Source organism: Enoplosus armatus, chromosome 12 (genome assembly GCF_043641665.1).
Source record: "Enoplosus armatus isolate fEnoArm2 chromosome 12, fEnoArm2.hap1, whole genome shotgun sequence".
NCBI lineage: Eukaryota > Metazoa > Chordata > Actinopteri > Centrarchiformes > Enoplosidae > Enoplosus > Enoplosus armatus.
In genome coordinates, this window is record NC_092191.1 from 22,530,164 (window position 1) to 22,547,531 (window position 17,368).

Below are 17,368 nucleotides of genomic sequence, written 5' to 3' on the forward strand. Positions count from 1 at the left end.
AATTATTGATGGTCACCGCCATAGAAATTGACTTCAGCCAGCACATTAAGAAAATGGTTTCTATCTCTGTGTACTACCACCTATTAGCAAACGATTTGTGGGATGTAGCGTACTCAAAAGAGGCAATGAATACAGAGGTCAAAAAAGGAAGGCGAACAGACGCAGCACCTGAGTATCCTGAGAACTAGACAGGCAAGTCTCTGTGTGTCACCCTTCTTTGGGAGTGTCCTGCCCGACGGTGACAGCCGCTGTACTGTGCAAATACAGCATCAACACAAAATGCATCAGGGCTTTTCCCCATGTCCCTGCCACATGACATTGTGAAATCGGTCACCATTTTGAATTAGGAGAGGATCTCGGTTGTATGAAAATGTGGAACCTGAAACTTCCACTGGCTTATAGAGTCGTTGGGTGGTTTCAAGGCCAGTTTCACACTAATGACTTTACGAATGAAAAAGAAACCCAAAACATTTCTGTCCGCAGTCCTCAACTAGGTGCAGATTATTTTTTGGTAGCCACCATGGTTGGATTCACACAGGGCAGTTTAAAATCAGACTCTTACCTCACCGTATATGAAAATGAGTGTTGTCAATACTGCTCAGACAATTCAAGCCTGTGTGTGAGAGAGAGAGAGAGAGAGAGAGAGAGGGGGGGGTTAGTAAGAGGAAGTGAGACAGAAAGTTGTAGACTGCCGCTCACTTTGCTCGCATACAGCTCTGCGCTGGTTAATAACAACGCCAGTTTATTGACTCTTATCTGCCAGTATACCTGCGAGGTATTCATGAACAGCAAAGCAACAGGAAGCCGTCGGTGTCTGTCTCCCCAGGTGTGCTCGGCCTGCATGACCATATCAGGAGAACGCGGAACCCGCGCACCTGTACGCTGACGTCACAACGCCGAAACTACCTGTTGCAACCCGTCCGGCGGGGCGCACTCAGTCGCTGAAACTACCCTGAGGAGACGGGACAAAAGAATCCACGACGAGAATCCGCGAAGGACTATATTTCTAATACATTTCACTGTTTTTGTTGTTGTTCGCGCTTCCATTGCGAGGACTGCTGAAAGAGGACTTGGCTGACAAATGGGGACCGCTCCGCTCGCGGTTTTGGCCATTTTCGTCGTCGCTTTTCAGGTGAGATTTCCTGCTCTTGCTGCAACTCGGCGTTGACGCTACTATTAACGGCTTCCACCCATTTCTGTGGATCTCCGGTGCGCAGCTTTAAAATAAAGTGCGCGTTGCTACTTCTTTACCTCTGACAGAACGCCATTTGGGTTTGTTTTGTTGTTGTTGTTGTTTTTTTTTTTTTCCAGAAGCCTTCGTTACTTCTGACAGTGCTGCTTCGTGCATGTAACAAGGCTGAATTGAAGAGAAGTTGTTTTAAATCGCATGTCATTTCAAAGTAATGACTACATAAGCTTTACAAAACGCCATTTGCTAAGTTTGATTCCTCCTTCCCTCGACGAGTGCGTGGGGGTCCACACGGGCCTCGCCCTTGTTGCGTCGATGACGTTGTCGTGGCAGGTTAAATTTCAATCCAACGCGTTTCGGTTGAAACGCACACTTTTTTCTATCTTTTTTTTTGTCAGACCAGTGGATTTTTTATTTTTATTTTTTTTTTAAATGTTGTAATCATTTCGAGAAGTTGTTTCTTATACATATGCAAACTATAACTTTTACAGAATCCCTATATAAAAAATTAAATAAATTAGTTTGAACATGTCAGCGGTCACCTGGAAGTTCTTTTTCAGAGTTACAATGACTGATAGGCTTGACGTTAGAGCCGAACCATTTTGATAAGCGATTTAACGGTTACTTAATTATTAAACAGAAATGCCAGTTCCAGTTTTTCAAATGTGAACCTGCTACTTTTCTTTCTTTCTTTTTTCTGCTCGTCACTGATTTATTTTTAAATGGAATGTCTTTGACTTTGGGACTGTTGAAGACCTCACCTTGTTATCTCAGTGCTTGTGATGGGCATGTTTGACAATTCATAGACCAAGCTAATAGTAAAAAAAAAACAAAAAAAAACTCGTTTGTCCCTGGTTGGTTGATTTTTATATAAGTTTTGAATACTGTTTTAATCACACAAACAGAATTTTAAGTTTCCTTAACTAAATCAGACTGAAAGCGTGTGCTTGTAGCCCACTGATTCCACGTCTTCCGCACATCTGGGTTGTGATTCGTTAAAAGGCTGTTTTTCTTCTCCTAGGCCTCAGACTTATCGAACGCTGAGGAGCCAACATGTGTGCCTGGATTCAAGTCAGATGTGTTGATTTTCAGAGGGGCCAGAAAGCACCTGATGGGGGGCACGAGACTGGGCAAAGGTAGGAACACTCCAGGAAGGATTGCCTAATGCACACAGACACACACACACACACACACCTGAATGAAACTGTGTGGTGTTCATCATCATTATATAGGTATTTCCCGAGAGAACATTTGAGCTTTTTTTTTTTTTTTTTTTAGCTATGTAGCTAGTTATAGGTGGAACTCTGTAGCTTTTGTGAAGTCCTCAGATGGTCTTCTACAGATTATTTGCTCACATTGTTCTCATATGTAGCCCAAACAACCTCAGGTCTCAGCTTGCACGCACTCTGCACCTAATGTAACGCTGCAGGGCTGAACAATGTCCCTGAGCCTGTTCTGCAGGCCTTGCTTTTCAAATGGTAGCTTTAGAAAAGGGGCACTTGATTTTATTTTTGTGTCAGTTAACTGGGTTACATAATTTCTATAACTTTGAAAAGTAGATATTAGAAAATGCTGCTGTGGATTTGCATGTTTGTGAGGTCATTAAAGTTGTCCGCCATTCTCTCTTCCCCACAGAATGTCTAACTGCCCTGGTGTGGTCTAGGTGTTTGTCTGACTGTCAGACCTTTTGCTTGTCTAACGCATGGTTAAACTGTCATGAAACAGGCCTCTGGTTTGCTCTGCATAGCTTGAAGACATGTTCAACAACAGTTCAGTTCTACCCTGGAGTCCTCTGAAAAATATCAATGTAGAAAAAGTGTCTGTTGTGACCAAAAGAGACGGACTGGGAAAAAAAACAAATACAGCCCTCAGGGTGAGGTCAAATTTTACTTCACTTCATGCACTGACAGGCAGAGTCTATAGAGACATGTTAGCTCTTTGGTGATCGGAGAGTCCATGATGACCCTGCTGACACACAAACTGTTCATACTCATCTGGGACAACCAAAACAGCTGTCCAGTTGTTGTGGTCTTGACCAGCAGTCCGATGCAGCCTTATGACTGTTTTACAGTCAAGAAAGCCTGTCTGTGTTTAGTGGCCAGTGCGTAGTAATATGCTCCTGGACAAGTATGACAGTATCAGGTGTTCAAGTACAGTGTCTTTCTTAGCAGGAGGGTTACAATATTAGATTGTTTGTTTGGAGTTGTAGAACTCTTTTTATGCCCCTCAAGCCTCCTGTCATTCCCATACTCCTCATAATCAGTTACTGTGGACACTTGCCTGTGAGTGTTCCATGGTGTACAAGTAAAGACGTGCATTGCAGGGGTTAACCAAATGCTGAGACATCAGTGCTTTGTATTAAGTGGCTGTGCAGGTAAATGTAATCTTCATATGTTGTCATCCTCTCTTTGGCTGACATAGTTCAGGTTCTTTAGAAAAATGAAGGGAGTGGTTAGTCAGCTGATTATCACAGTCTGTACTGTCTGCTCTTCCATTGCTTGTTTACCAGAAACATTGCCCACTAATCCTGTCCTGGCAGATCCTTCTTGAATTCTTTTTCTTTCTTTTTTTTTTTTACTTGATGCACTTTGTCAGTGTGATTTCATCAGCAGTGCCGGGTCAGTCATCAGTCAGTCATTTCCTGGGTGTGTAGGTAGGTGAAGGTCTGTACTTTAATGTGGTGACGTAAAACCAGTTATTCTGCTTTTGAAATCCCAACCTGAACACTAAATCCCATAGTTGGGTATTGAACCTAGATGGTGTCTTAACGAAATCTCTGCTACATTTTATGAACAAAGGTATACATAGAACAGTCTCTCTTGTTTGAAGTACTGTTATAATATAATAAAGTGGTTGCTCCCTGTGATCTAGCCTGTGTTGCCAACCTACAATTTAAACCCTCGATCTGTGATTGATGGATGAAGTGATATGGTGCTGTACACCATGTTATGTAAAGGGACTGTGTACTGCATGGGATGCATTTTGAATGTTGATCATGAGAACTCAGTCATGATGGTGCTGTCGAGGTCGTGATTTTTGAGTCGGGCTGGGACATTAAGGAACCTCCCCCCTTTCTTTCTCAGTGGTTATGCTGTTAACCTTCAGTATTTGGATGAAGTAGCTCATGAAAAATACGGTGTGCCAAGTTCAGAAGGCTACATGTCATTTCATTGTGTCAGATACATATTTAGTCAGCATTTAAGTAAATATAAGTATTGCATCGGACTCTGTATTGGAGATACTCAATATTAACGCATTTGGATTGGGATCGGGGGCCAATCAAAGCTGATCGGGGCATCCTTATTTCTAACCCCGACAAAGTGACTGTTCATTAAACCTCACACTAGCAAAGCAGTAGTTTGAGACTGTAGTGTCAATTTTGAGAAATGAAATTGTCTGTTTTCTTACTGATCAGATTGCAGAGATAAAGATGATTTGTCATCTCTGTGCGTTCAGTACAGAGATTGGTCCAAGACATTTTTATTCCAGCTTAGGGCAACACCACTTTTGAAAGCCATAACCAAGGTTTTTGAGACTGTTAAGTATTCCAGCTAAATTGGCCAAACTAAATCTTTATTTTTTATTTTTGGGGGTAAAAAAACAAAATTAGCATTCATGTTGTAGGTGAACTTTTGCATTGAGTAATTAGGTGTAGTATTGAAATGTATTGCTGTGGAAGTGTGTACACCACTTTTTTAATTAGTTTCTCACACACTTGAAATTAAAATGAAAATTAGATTTTGTCCTTTCGTACACCTCTGTAAACACCTAAAAAGGCACAATTTCTAATTAATCTGATTTATATTGGATAAAAGTAAGTGGTATCCCTCGTTGACAACCTTATTTTCATTGTTTGCTCCGCTCGTCTATGGTGCCTCTGCTGGCAAGCTAGCAGTTGAATCTGCAGATTTGTTGTCATTGTCCTTTTTTTTTTTTTTAGTTGCTTTTTTTTTTTTCCAGTACGATCTGGTCTCGCCATGTTGGTGCACAGGAGGTAGAGCGGGCTGGCGGTTCAATCCCCCAATGTCCAGTCAATTGAATTTACCACAGCCGGACTCTGAGCTGAGAAGTTCTCATAGCAAAGGATCTGAATACAAATCGTCAAAAGTTGCGTCGACCTCTGCCAAAATTGTGCAGCATACAATGCTGCGGTGCTTCTGATGATGCTTTCAAATAGTTGACAAGTCTCATCACAGTTGTCATGACCTGAGTACATTTCACCCTGATCAGCACACAGTGATATAATATGATCTATCAAACCAGGGTGGTGAATTTTTAAGCATCGCACCAATCCCCTCTCTCTCTCTCTATCCTGTCATGGATGCTGCTCCATCAGTAATAATGGACACAGCATGCTTCAGATCTGTTCCTCTGTCAGAAAGCGTTTTGCACGATGGCTTCATACAGATCCTCCCGTCTTATGGGACCATGAAGGGATGTAAGTCCCAAAACATCTTCACAAAACCCCTGTTTTTCTTCATCATAAAATCTGACAAATACAATCACTTGTGCGTTGCCTGTGCCTCTTTTCTGTTCATCCACAGCAAGTGAGATGAATTGTACCCTTTTTTTTTTTTTTTTTACGCCGCAGCGAAGTTGCTGGAGCAAATCTTCAGCAGGAATCTGTTTGTCTTGCTGCAGAGCAGACAGTGGCATCTGATTTATTTTCTCTTTCATTTAATCCTTTTGCTTTCCTTCTAGCACGTCCTCCATCATGCCAGTGAAACACTCTTTTATTAAGTGGAGTCTCTGTTCCCCGCCCTTGCTGTGATTTAACAATTACTACAACAACTTTCTTCTGTGTTCTCGGCATGGTTTTGTTCAAAGTGGGCATGGTTGGTGTCCACTCTTCACCATGTTGTCAAAGAGTCCGCCTGTTGAGTATGTATGATGTAGTTTTAATCTGTGTCACTGTTGCCCGGAAGAGGCAGTAATGACACTTGTAAAAGGGTGTACTGAAGACATGCCAATTCTTTTTGTTTTCTCTTTTATGTACTGTATTTGTAACGGATACCTGTTTCTTCTGTTCAATCCCAGTGGGCTTCACTGACTGCACAGGCCGAACACGATTTCGTTTCAGAAGTGAAGACACACGTTTCAAGGTGCAGACAGACGGCATATTGACGGTCAGTAGAGTTTGACTTGATTGCAGTTGCACTTGCAGTTTCTAATGCTTACCTCTCCAAAATCCTCACACATCCTTTTATGCAAGAGTTATAATGATTAGGGGATTTGGGTAACTATGTTTTGGTATTACTAAGTAATAGGAGTGGGATTTTTTTGTGTCCCACGAATGATGTAATACTTGCACTTTATAGTTTTATGATTTGCTAATTGAGAAACCAACAAGATTGAAATATACATTCTCAGCAATAATTCAGGTGGTTTCAGCCAGATGTGCGGTAACAAAACACAACTTGACTCACTTTAGATGAAGTATGGGTGATATCCATCATACTGAAGACCCATATGAATTCCCTTCAAGATGTGGCAGCGGTAGCTCAGAGAGACCCCTACATGTGCATGTTTTCTTGTCTTTTTCTTTACATATTGACCTGAACCCACCTGAAATGTTGCAGAGATTTAGTCAAACGGCAACAACACTGTTGTCGATCTGCTTTACACAACAAAACTGTCCCAGCATCTCAGTTTGACCTAGTTTTTGATTTTGTCATGTAGAGAGCTTTCTTAAATTTGCTGATGTTATTTCTCCCCTCCAGGTAAAGAGACAGGTTGTTCTTCATGAAGGACACCAAGACTTCCTCCTCCACGCCTGGGACTCGCAAGGTCACAAAATGACGGTTACTGTCAGGGTATTGCACCACGGGCATCACCATGGGCATCACCATGGGCCGCACCATGGGCCGCACCATGGGCATCATCATGGGCCACACCATGGGAACCACCGCCACAATGTTGAGCATCACCCTGGAGACCACAAACACCACAACCATCAGCACCACCTTACTGAGGTGGACTCTGCTAATAACACAGAGGTAGGATTAGAGACACTGTCGAAGGGGCCTGACGGAAACTTCCAACCCCATTTTGAAAACTCTTTCAAAACAACACATTTTGTTTTTTGTTTTGAGATGTGCTTTGCAGGCAAGGGCCTGGAACAATAAAGACCTTGTTACAGGCAGTTTGACAGTGAAAAGGCTCTGCATGCAAAGACCTGTTTTTCTTAAACAAACACTGCCCCCTTATGGCTATACATGAATGGGCAAGACTCATTGGCTCCATTTGTTTGCACTGTAACTGTGACTACAAATGTGCATTTTCTTCCAGAATGCAACCGAACCACAGGTGCCTGTTCTGCATTTCCCCAAGTCTGGTAAAGGGCTGAGGAGGAGGAAGAGAGACTGGGTTATTCCTGTCATTGGTGTTCCAGAGAATGACAGAGGACCTTTCCCCAAGAAAATATCTCAAGTAAGAGGAACTAAAGGAACTAAAGATGTACAATATTGTAACCAGGCCACTCTGTACCTCCATAAATGTAAATGCAGCATAAGCCAAAGACCTCTGCAATACTTCCTTACTGTAGTTAAAATTATTATGCAGCATAACTCTGGTGTATTTTGTCCAGATCCGTTCAAATGAGGACACATTGAAGAAGATCTATTACAGCATCACTGGTCCAGGAGCTGATGAGCCCCCTAATGGCCTTTTCACCATGGACAAAGACTCTGGTAATCTGTATATCACACAACCACTGGACAGAGAGACCCAAGCCACATACACGGTAAGCATCCTCCTCTGATGTTAGTTTTATACATACACCCTTTGATCAGACTGGGAGTTGTGGGAAACATTTGAACACACTTGGTACTCTGTTTCCCATCATTATATGCAAGTACACTGAGTTACCAGTCTGCAACTTGCACCTGTGCAATCTATGCAATCCAGTAAAACAGGCAGTACATTTTCTGCTGACTCAGTTTAGATTCAGAATTAAACATGGAAATACAATTTGTGCCAATCAGAACAATCACAGGTATTTATTCGGAACATTTGGTCAACGTTTCGGCCCGTCTTCAAAGCCATACCTCACCCAAAATATATCCTCTTAGTACCTAACATTCACCCTGTTGGTGCTTTGCTCCTTCAGAAAACAGTTGGTATGGCATGGCTTCATTCATGTAATTTAAAAATGGGTTGTTGTCCAATTTTCACATCTGAAAAGCTAATGTCCCAAGAACCTTCTCAAGCCACACCCAAATATGTTCCAAAAAGTCAAATTTGCCCGAATGTGCATTTTGTGTCACACTATTGTGCTCATAATACATGAGGGTTACAAGCTCACGTATGTGAATTCAGACTATTGAAATTCTCTCTTTCTTGCATAACTCGGTCATGTTTAAATGTTCCTCAGTTTATTGAAAATTAAGCTGCTAGGATTATTGTTATATTACATAAACGCATCTCAGAAACTGCAGCACGTACAAAACCAAGCTATGCAAGTTCAAAGCCTCTCACGATCAACCAATGACATGGTGACGCTATACCGTCACCTTTTCAAGTATTAGTCAATAGCGGGATTTCTTGAATCTGTATGATCAATGCCCAATTTTGCAAAGAGGTTTTTGTCCAAAACGCAGACATTGCACATGCTAACAGCGTTCTTCCTCTCGGCCTATCTTGGTATGTTACCGCCACCTGTAGATCAGTGATTTAGTGTGAAACCGGTGGCAGGAATGTGCATGGTGTCGCCTGCATATATGCTCTCGAGATGTGGAATGAAAGCATCTAAATGGATTGCTCTTGTATTTACAGTATTGTAATACAAATGTGTTTGTCTGTGTACAGTTTCAAGCACATGCTGGGGTAGAAGGTTCAGGACTTGCTGAGCAACCTATGGACATTAACGTGAATGTAATTGACCAGAACGACAACAAACCTACTTTCACTCAAGCCACCTTCCTGGGAGAAGTTGCTGAGGCCTCGTCAAAAGGTACTGTCAGTGGATCTCATTTAAGCCTGAAAAAGATGTCTGGATGTCTACAAAATAATGTACTTGGCTAATGATCGCAGTTAAAACCCCTTTTGTGTGGTCTACTCACTTTGATGATCATCCATTCTAGGCATCCCATAGCCGTACATTGGAGCAAAACATTGAGAGAAAGTTCTTCATTTGAATTGAAGCACACATGCTAAGCGGCTGAACAAAGTTTGAACAAAGTTTCCCGGTGAAATTATATATTGCAGGGAAGACAACGAAACGGCAGGAGAATAAAGATGTAAATTGAAAAACTATTTGGTTTAATTAGTGTGCACCACTGAAGTGGTGCACACTAATTAAGCCAAAGCCCCCTCAACTTGTGCAATATGTTATTCACTAATTATAGGAATTCTGTGTAGAGAACTATATTGTGTGTCGGATGACAACATCAAATACGACCTTGGACGCTACTCGGGTCATTACACTCATCTGGAAGTTGTCTAAATCTACTTTTTTGTTAGGTCTGCACAATGCATCATAGTTAGCCCAGCTATATTTTGTAAAACACGTCTTTAATGAAGTGCTCTAAATACTTTGATAAGCCGCTGTACTTAATTTAGACTTCTGTTCTTAATTTCTGCTGACTTCCCTCTCTCCAGGTTTTGAGGTGATTACGGTTGTGGCCAACGATCTTGACCAGAAGGGCACAGACAACGCAGATATCCGCTACAAAATCTTGAGCCAGGAGCCGAAGTTTCCCACTGATCTGTTTGTCATAAACCCAGTCACTGGAACCATCAGAGTCGATGCCAGTGGGCTAGACAGAGAGGTGAGGCTTTTAAAATATATTTGACCTGCCTTAGCAGGCTTTCACACCTAAATGTTGAAATTATCTGTTTCAAACAAACTCCCGTTTTCCCATTTGATTTGGTTCAATTATTCCGGTGTAAATGCTTTCATGCAAGCTCTGGTGCAGACCAAACAACCACACCAAGACTGACGTTTTTTTGGTCTGCTTTGTAACTGGTACTAAACTACTGATTAAGTTCACCCAGTCATCTAGATTTACAGCTACAGAAATTGGTTGCCGTAGGTGGAAAACAAACACAAATTTCCATGCAGAAGAAACTGTACAATGTGCAGCCTGAAGTAGTTTGTAGAACTGATGTTTTTCAATTCATCCGTAGTGCCGCCACTGCTTCAGATTTTAATCAGAATCAATCAGAAATACTGTATTGATCCCCGGGGGGAAATTATACAGTACCGGTGCTCCCATTCAAGAGTAGAAAGTAGCATAAATTTAGAAATGAGAGAATGTACAAAAATATAAAAAATAAGAAATAGAAAATGAAAAATAAAAACTATCCACATTTACAATGTTTAAGTGAAAAATAAAAGTGAAAAATATATACAATAGCTGTGTGTGTGTGTATATATATATATATATATATATATATAAATAAACAATTGCCAGAATGGAGGAAACTAGTGAGCTGTGCTGAACGGTAATCATGACACCAGACTATATGCAAAGTAATAAAATGGGAATCCTTACAGTACCATTTCAAGTAACTCAAAACACACCCAAATCCTACGAGAAGGCACTTTAAATGTCATTTGAAATTTAAAGCGAGAAATCTCTGAATGGATTCTGTTCAAACTGAGTCTGTAAAATGTTTAAGCCTTCCTGATGGGTTAACCTCATTGCTTGTGTCCTCCTAACAGAAACACCCGAAGCACACCCTCAGGGTACAAGTAGCAGACATGGTGGGAGATGGCTTGACTGGAGAAGCAATAGTAATCCTTACTGTCACAGATAGCAACGACAATGCCCCGGCCTTCACTCAGCGCTCCGTAAGTACAACATACTCGTTTGCTAGCCCCCTCCCCCGAGGAGCAACTGCTAAATCATAACTTGGCAACCATTACTAGGCGCAGCAGATCTGTCAAGGGGGCTGTGGTTTGAAGTGTTGTCATTTTTTCCACCTGTAAAACAATGTTTATTAGATTGGAGTCAATGGCTAACTAGTTCACTAATGTTACCCTCAGCCAATGTTATTTCCAAAGGCAAGGGGTCGCATGTCAATAGAGTTAGCCAACTGTACTTTTATTTCAGCTACTTTTGTCTGAAATCAAGGACCCAGTGTTTTAAAAAAACGACAGATTTTCATTTGTAAACCTGCCACCATTATCCTTATCCTAAAGGCAGTAACTTGGGGAGGTCTGGCTTAGCCAACACTCAGTTCGCACATGGCAACAGCAGGTTTGCTGGAGAAGTTAGCTCAGCATTATCATTTTGGGGAATAAGTTGTCAATTTTCTTGGTAGTTCAAGTAGGATTGGATCTCCGTTTTGGTCCTGGAAGTTTATGACATGACTTAATAATCTTTGCATCTCCAACAATACATTTCACGTGTGATGACAAATGTTACATGGAAAAAGGTGTACTTGATTGTAGGGGGCAAATTTTAAGTACTTCATGGTTTAAAGTGAGTGAGCTGTATTAACACCATAGCTGTACAGGGAAGTAATGAACTAAACTGCATGATGATACAGACCATGAAATAAAGACTAAGGTTAAAAAAATATCTATATATATTTTCTCGTTATTTATCAAGCAACAACAGCCTTGTTTGTTTCACTCCGACACTTTTAACACATCCTTTGCATTCTCCCAGTATGAGGCAACAGTTGCGGAAAATAAAATGGACGCTCAGGTCATTGTGGTGTCGGTAACGGACGGTGACGAGCCGCATTCCCCTGCGTGGAACGCCAAGTTCACGATTGTCGGCGGTGATTCCGGAGGACTTTTCACTGTGAAAACAGGAACTAACAAAAATGACGGAATCATTTCTACTGCCAAGGTAGGATGTTAAACCAAGAATTCTCAGATAAGCCACAATATAACATTGTGGGACGTCTGTCAATAAATATTAGTTTTATTTTGTAGATGACCTTTCTGTGACCTATTCCAGTTTCTTAAATAGTAATCACTGTTGTGTAAATAGTTTAAGTTAAAAACAAAGGTTTAGAAGGAATTTGGGATTTAGTTGTACAGCAGAATGAGCTGTAAGACATTTGTCCTTCCATCCAACCAGGGTCTTGACTTTGAGAAGAGCAGCACACACACCCTGTTGGTCGCAGTGGAGAATGAGATTCCCTTCGCTACTCCACTGCCCACTGCCACCGCCACAGTGGTGGTGAATGTGCTGGACGTCAATGAAGCTCCAGTCTTTGATCCAATACAGAAGATTGTGTCAAAGCGGGAGGACCTTGCCGTCAACGCTGATCTGGTGCAGTACACTGCGTCTGATCCAGACACTGCACGCAAACAGAAAGTCAAGTAAGATCAAACCCTGATGTACCATATTACGTTGAACCATGTGTTTAATTGTGAGATTATCACTGCGAGAGAAAATTGGAAAAAGAGTCTGTCAACAAGCCTTAGGTGATCCCTTCATATCTCCAACCTCAGAAGTGCAGCAAAGAGCGACTGGAAATGTTGCTCTTGATCAAAACTTCCAAGTCTGCTGATGATGACTATTATCAGGGATAAAATGTAAGAGTAACTGAGGTTTTAGTGAACATAATAAAGCGTATGTAGAGGCTCTTCTCCAGCCTGTAATTTCCAGCACATCCTAAGTCAACAGTTTGATAGTCAGAACCAGACGAGCAACCGTGTATGTTTGGTGGGGTTATCTGTCTGCAGGCCCCATCAGGCTGGTGGAACGCCTGTTTAAAATAGGAACCACTCGTGTACATTTCTTGTTAACCTCTCAGCTGTCATTCTGCTGGTCACGGTCACAACCAGCATCAGCAAACACTCCGAAGTTGTTGATATCAATTTGCATCACTTTGCTTTGAAAGTTGATAGAGGATTCACGTCACCAGTTATTCAATAATCCTGAAGAAAAAGTAAAACATGAAAATATCAACTGAATGTTGTTCAAACGGTCCGGTCTGTGAATGCCCCATTGTGAACTGTGTTAATTGTAAGCAGCTCGCTTGCACAGTGTTTACATGTTTCTGTGATGATCTTGCTTATATCCAGGTATAAAGTCATTAGAGACTCTGCAGGCTGGCTGAACGTGGCCAAAGACACAGGCCTGATCAAGGTGAAAATCCCCATGGACCGAGAGTCCTCCTTCTACAAGGACAACAAATACACAGCACTCATTGGTGCATATGACGATGGTAGGTGGGAGGCAAGACTGTCTAAATATGGATTTTATCTTACTGTGATGGTTTTAGCTTCCCTAGAACTGGGTGTATTTTGTTTGTTTTTTTCCTCCTGATGTGTGTTTATGTTTGTATCTCACCAGATGACGTCCCAGCCACAGGAACTGGCACTCTAATAATCCAGCTTGAAGATGTCAATGACAACGCACCCACCATTGTGGAACGTGAAATCATGGTGAGTCTGCTTTCCCAAACACTTCACAGTTGTCATGTTTTTTTGTTTTTTTTTTGTTGAGCAATTATAAGGCAGATGAAGTGTTAAATTGACATGCTTTGGGTGCAGAATGTGATGGGTGGGATTTTAACATCCACTAAATCAAGACAAAATGAATGAAGTCAAATACAAACTTGACGGGGAAAAAGTAAGCGAAAGCCACTGGTGAGCAGTTATATGAACAGCGTAAACAAACACTTGAATCAGACATTGTGTTTTCCCAGCTGTGTAACAAGGAATCGGCTCCTAAGCTGCTGTCAGTAATGGATAAAGACGGACCAGGCTTTGCTGCTCCGTACAGCGTCTCTCTACAGGGCATGTCGAAGAACAACTGGACCGCTTGGATGAACGACACAAGTATGTACAAGGAAGCCAGTTTGTTCAGGCCAAGATGTGCCTTAAATAATGTGCGGAGAAAACGGCAATCAATACATAATCAAACAATGCAGAGGACTATAATGTAGACTTTCCTCTTTGTTGCAGAAACGGGCATCAACCTGAATTTAGCCACCGAGCTGGCCAGTGGTGTGTACACTGTGGTCCTGAGGGTTTCAGACAATCAGGGCCTGGAGCAGGACAGCACCGTCCAGGCCACAGTGTGTGACTGTACTGGGAAAGATGTTGTTTGCCCAGAGTTTAGGGGAGCCGCCATCGGACTGCCAGTAATCCTGGGAATACTGGGAGGCATCCTGTTGCTGCTCAGTAAGTCTGACATTTTGATTTTGATAAAACATGAAAAGACGGAACCCTGTAAGGTATTTCATTCATAGTTCAGTAGGACCCAATGAAAAACCTAACCTGCAACTGTACAAGGTAGGTGAAATGGTGCATTTGTTGGGGCCTATTTTCAACTGCGGATTAATACACACTTGGCGCTCTTGTGAGTATTTGGGGCAGCAGGGCTGTCTATGTGGGATTGAGTCAAAATAAACTACAAGGTGTGTTCATTGTAATGAAGGAACATGTTAATAGTTTTTGGACAACATAGTAGCCCTACGGCACAGAGGAATTAAATATGATACACACAGTACTTGTTAGTAGGTTAATTCATTGTTGGTTTTGTTAACAATAAGAACAATATAAAACATTTCCTTTTTTAAATGAGTAGTTAGTGTTCCTTTCTCTGCTCTGTAGGTAACGGTTGGACTTGTGGTGACTGAATCATGTGGGTGTGTTGTATTAAGCCTTGTGCTCTGTTTGTCCAGTGCTGCTGCTGCTGCTGCTGATGTTCGCGAGACGCAGAGGAGGCGAGAAGAAGGAGCCTCTGCTGCAGGACGACGACATCCGAGACAACATCTACTACTATGATGAAGAGGGAGGCGGAGAGGACGATCAGGTAAATCAGAGATCAGGGACTGATTTCGTGTGTGTATGTACGTGCCATACATACGGAAAACACAGATGACATTTATTGTAGAAATAAAAGACGCTGAATCTTGTGTTCTCCATCAGGACTACGATCTGAGCGTTCTCCACCGCGGCCTCGACAACCGGCCCGAGGTGTTCAGGAACGACGTGTTGCCAAACCTAATGCCGACTCCTCTGTACCAGTACCGGGCTCTCCCCGCCAACCCGGAGGAAATCGGCAACTTCATTGATGATGTGAGTCAAATGTATTGAAATCACAAACGATCCCATGTTGCCACATTCATTATTCCAAATTCTGCACCAGAGCATTATTTTATTTATTTATTTATTTATTTATTTTTTAAATCTCCCAGTGATATACAGTACTTCACTTTATTTCATGGCAAAGTTTCACCAACCTTTTATCAGAATATACACACAAATGTATTATTAGATTATAGTCAGCACAAGCTATAAAAGTATTGAGTTCAAACCCCATGAGGCTCCCTCTGGTGTTCCAGTTTTTAATATGGTTCAGTACTTGTTGCATCAACCTCTCTGTTCATCTTTCCTGACTTGATTCTGCAGCATGTAGAAATAAAGGAAGTTCTATAAAATGGGAACCTATATCCTCTGCTCCTCTCTCAGAACCTGAAGGCAGCCGACAACGACCCGACAGCACCCCCCTATGACTCCCTGCTGGTGTTCGACTATGAAGGAGGCGGCTCGGACGCGGGAAGCCTCTCCTCTCTGAACTCGTCGAGCAGCGGGGACCAGGACTACGACTGCCTCAACGAATGGGGACCCCGCTTCAAGAAACTGGCGGACATGTACGGAGGAGGGGAAGATGACATGCTGTAAATGTACCAAAGAACAAACAATGTGGATGGGTGGGATGCACGTATGGCTGCGTGAGTGATACATTGATGTAAGCATGAACTGACGAATGAATGCATCCCAGGGAAAGTACTGTCAGCCGGACATCAGTGGTTTTGTGTGTGTGTGTGTGGGGACTGTGGTTTACTTACCTCAGTGCAGTCCTATTAGCAGTTAACAGCCACTGCTCAGAAGCCAAAGGTTGAGTTTGTTTTTTGTTTTGTTTTTGTACACAAGTTCCCCATTTTGAATGGTTAGTCTGTCTGCCTGTCTTTTAGATCCCCGTTTGACCTCTAGGCTAAAGACTGATGATGTGGCTCCAGAACCCAATGAACAGAAAATAAACCAACGGCATCATCAGTCTCCAATGTTGATTTTTATGGATTTTGTGCAGATATTTTAGCCTGCGTTGTAGCTTTCTGGGTGACACTGGACACGCACACAGATCCTTGCAGATGCACTGGTAATGTTTGTGTTATTTTGGCAATGTATGGTACTTGACATTTTTTCCTGTTTCTTTTTTTTTTGTGGAGTTTGTACTACTGCTTCAGTTTAAATTGCATTGTTTTTTTTTTTGTATTTCTGTTTTGAGGAACGAAATTACAAATGATCAAGGTGAAATCCATGTAGCCAGCTAATGCCACGTCACCCTCTGAGGGTGTGGACAATGAGTTATCAATAAATGCTTTTTAAAATGTTTGATAAGTGTCTGTTCAGGTGACAGCTCTATCACATTGTGATGTCAAACACTTTCTGCTGTTAACCTCCCAAGGTACTTTATTACAAACACTTGTGTTTTTTGAATTTTTTATAAAGTTGTCTTAAAACAATGATGGATTTGTGAATGTTTTGTCACGAACAGACATTTAGTCTTTCACTAGTAGTACATTAGCCATCCAAAATTCAGTGCAGCAAAGCTTCAGTCGTGACAACAAGGAGTGCAGCTGCGCCCCCCCCCCCCCCCCGCCCCCGCCAAAAGCTCCATAACTGTCTTGTCTGTACCAGATGAGTGTGGCGTCTACTACGCACCTGAAAATGCACAACTCCCGTTCGTTTCCCTGTCCCCTTGATGCTGTGTAACCTTCAGCACACTACAGTCACCAAATGGAAGATGTCTCCTTTATTGTGGAACTCAAAACTCACTCATTCTGAGTGGCAAGCATGCATCTGGTGTCACACATTTCACGGGGGGGGACATGGTGGAGAGCTGTTGTGCAACCCACAAACTGATTCAGAAACGGCTATGGCAAATGTTTTTACCCACTGACGGCTCGGTAATGTCAAGTTAGCAAACGCCATTTCCTGGAAGTAACGTGTAATTAAAATATTTATACAAATCTGTCCCCAGAAAACCAGGCTATTTAGTCCATGTAGTCTGATGACAATAGCATATACAGTACTGCTTGAAAGTATGTGAACCTCTTGAGCATTTTGGAGTTGTCTATTGTTTTACCATTATTTGGTAACATGTTTTTCCACCACAAGCCTCCAATTCATTCAGGTGTGTCGCATAAAGGGACTGCAAACGTACATTTCCAAACCCTTGTCCTGAGGGTGGGGCAGGA

At 42.0% G+C, this 17,368-nt stretch overlaps 1 protein-coding gene across 4 annotated transcripts; it reads left to right on the forward strand.

Moving 5' to 3' along the window:
- Nucleotides 1–948: 948 nt before the first annotated feature.
- LOC139293921 (B-cadherin-like) lies at nt 949–16,633 on the forward strand. 4 transcript variants are annotated; one of them, XM_070915598.1, is made up of 19 exons: nt 949–1,132; nt 2,211–2,325; nt 6,227–6,315; nt 6,910–7,051; nt 7,130–7,185; nt 7,478–7,618; nt 7,776–7,931; nt 8,996–9,140; nt 9,788–9,957; nt 10,854–10,982; nt 11,806–11,991; nt 12,226–12,470; nt 13,179–13,321; nt 13,450–13,541; nt 13,805–13,937; nt 14,064–14,282; nt 14,786–14,916; nt 15,033–15,182; nt 15,576–16,633. In XM_070915598.1, the coding sequence occupies exons 1-19, from the start codon at nt 1,082–1,084 to the stop codon at nt 15,786–15,788; spliced, it is 2,706 nt and encodes a 901-aa protein (XP_070771699.1). In that variant the 5' UTR covers nt 949–1,081; the 3' UTR covers nt 15,789–16,633. The 4 variants fall into 4 exon arrangements, with proteins under 4 accessions (XP_070771699.1, XP_070771698.1, XP_070771697.1 ...); XM_070915597.1 differs by having other exon boundaries at nt 6,910–7,044; nt 7,081–7,185; XM_070915596.1 differs by having other exon boundaries at nt 6,910–7,185.
- The last annotated feature ends 735 nt before the right edge of the window (nt 16,634–17,368 follow it).

What these genes read in the sequence shown, in the direction of transcription:
- LOC139293921 (XM_070915596.1), top strand. Translation starts at nt 1,082, where the DNA reads ATGGGGACCGCTCCGCTCGCGGTTTTGGCCATTTTCGTCGTCGCTTTT. An exon ending in GCACGCAAACAGAAAGTCAA is followed by an intron (nt 12,471 to 13,178) that starts GTAAGATCAAAC and finishes GCTTATATCCAG; the next exon opens with GTATAAAGTCATTAGAGACT. An exon ending in GAGGCGGAGAGGACGATCAG is followed by an intron (nt 14,917 to 15,032) that starts GTAAATCAGAGA and finishes GTTCTCCATCAG; the next exon opens with GACTACGATCTGAGCGTTCT.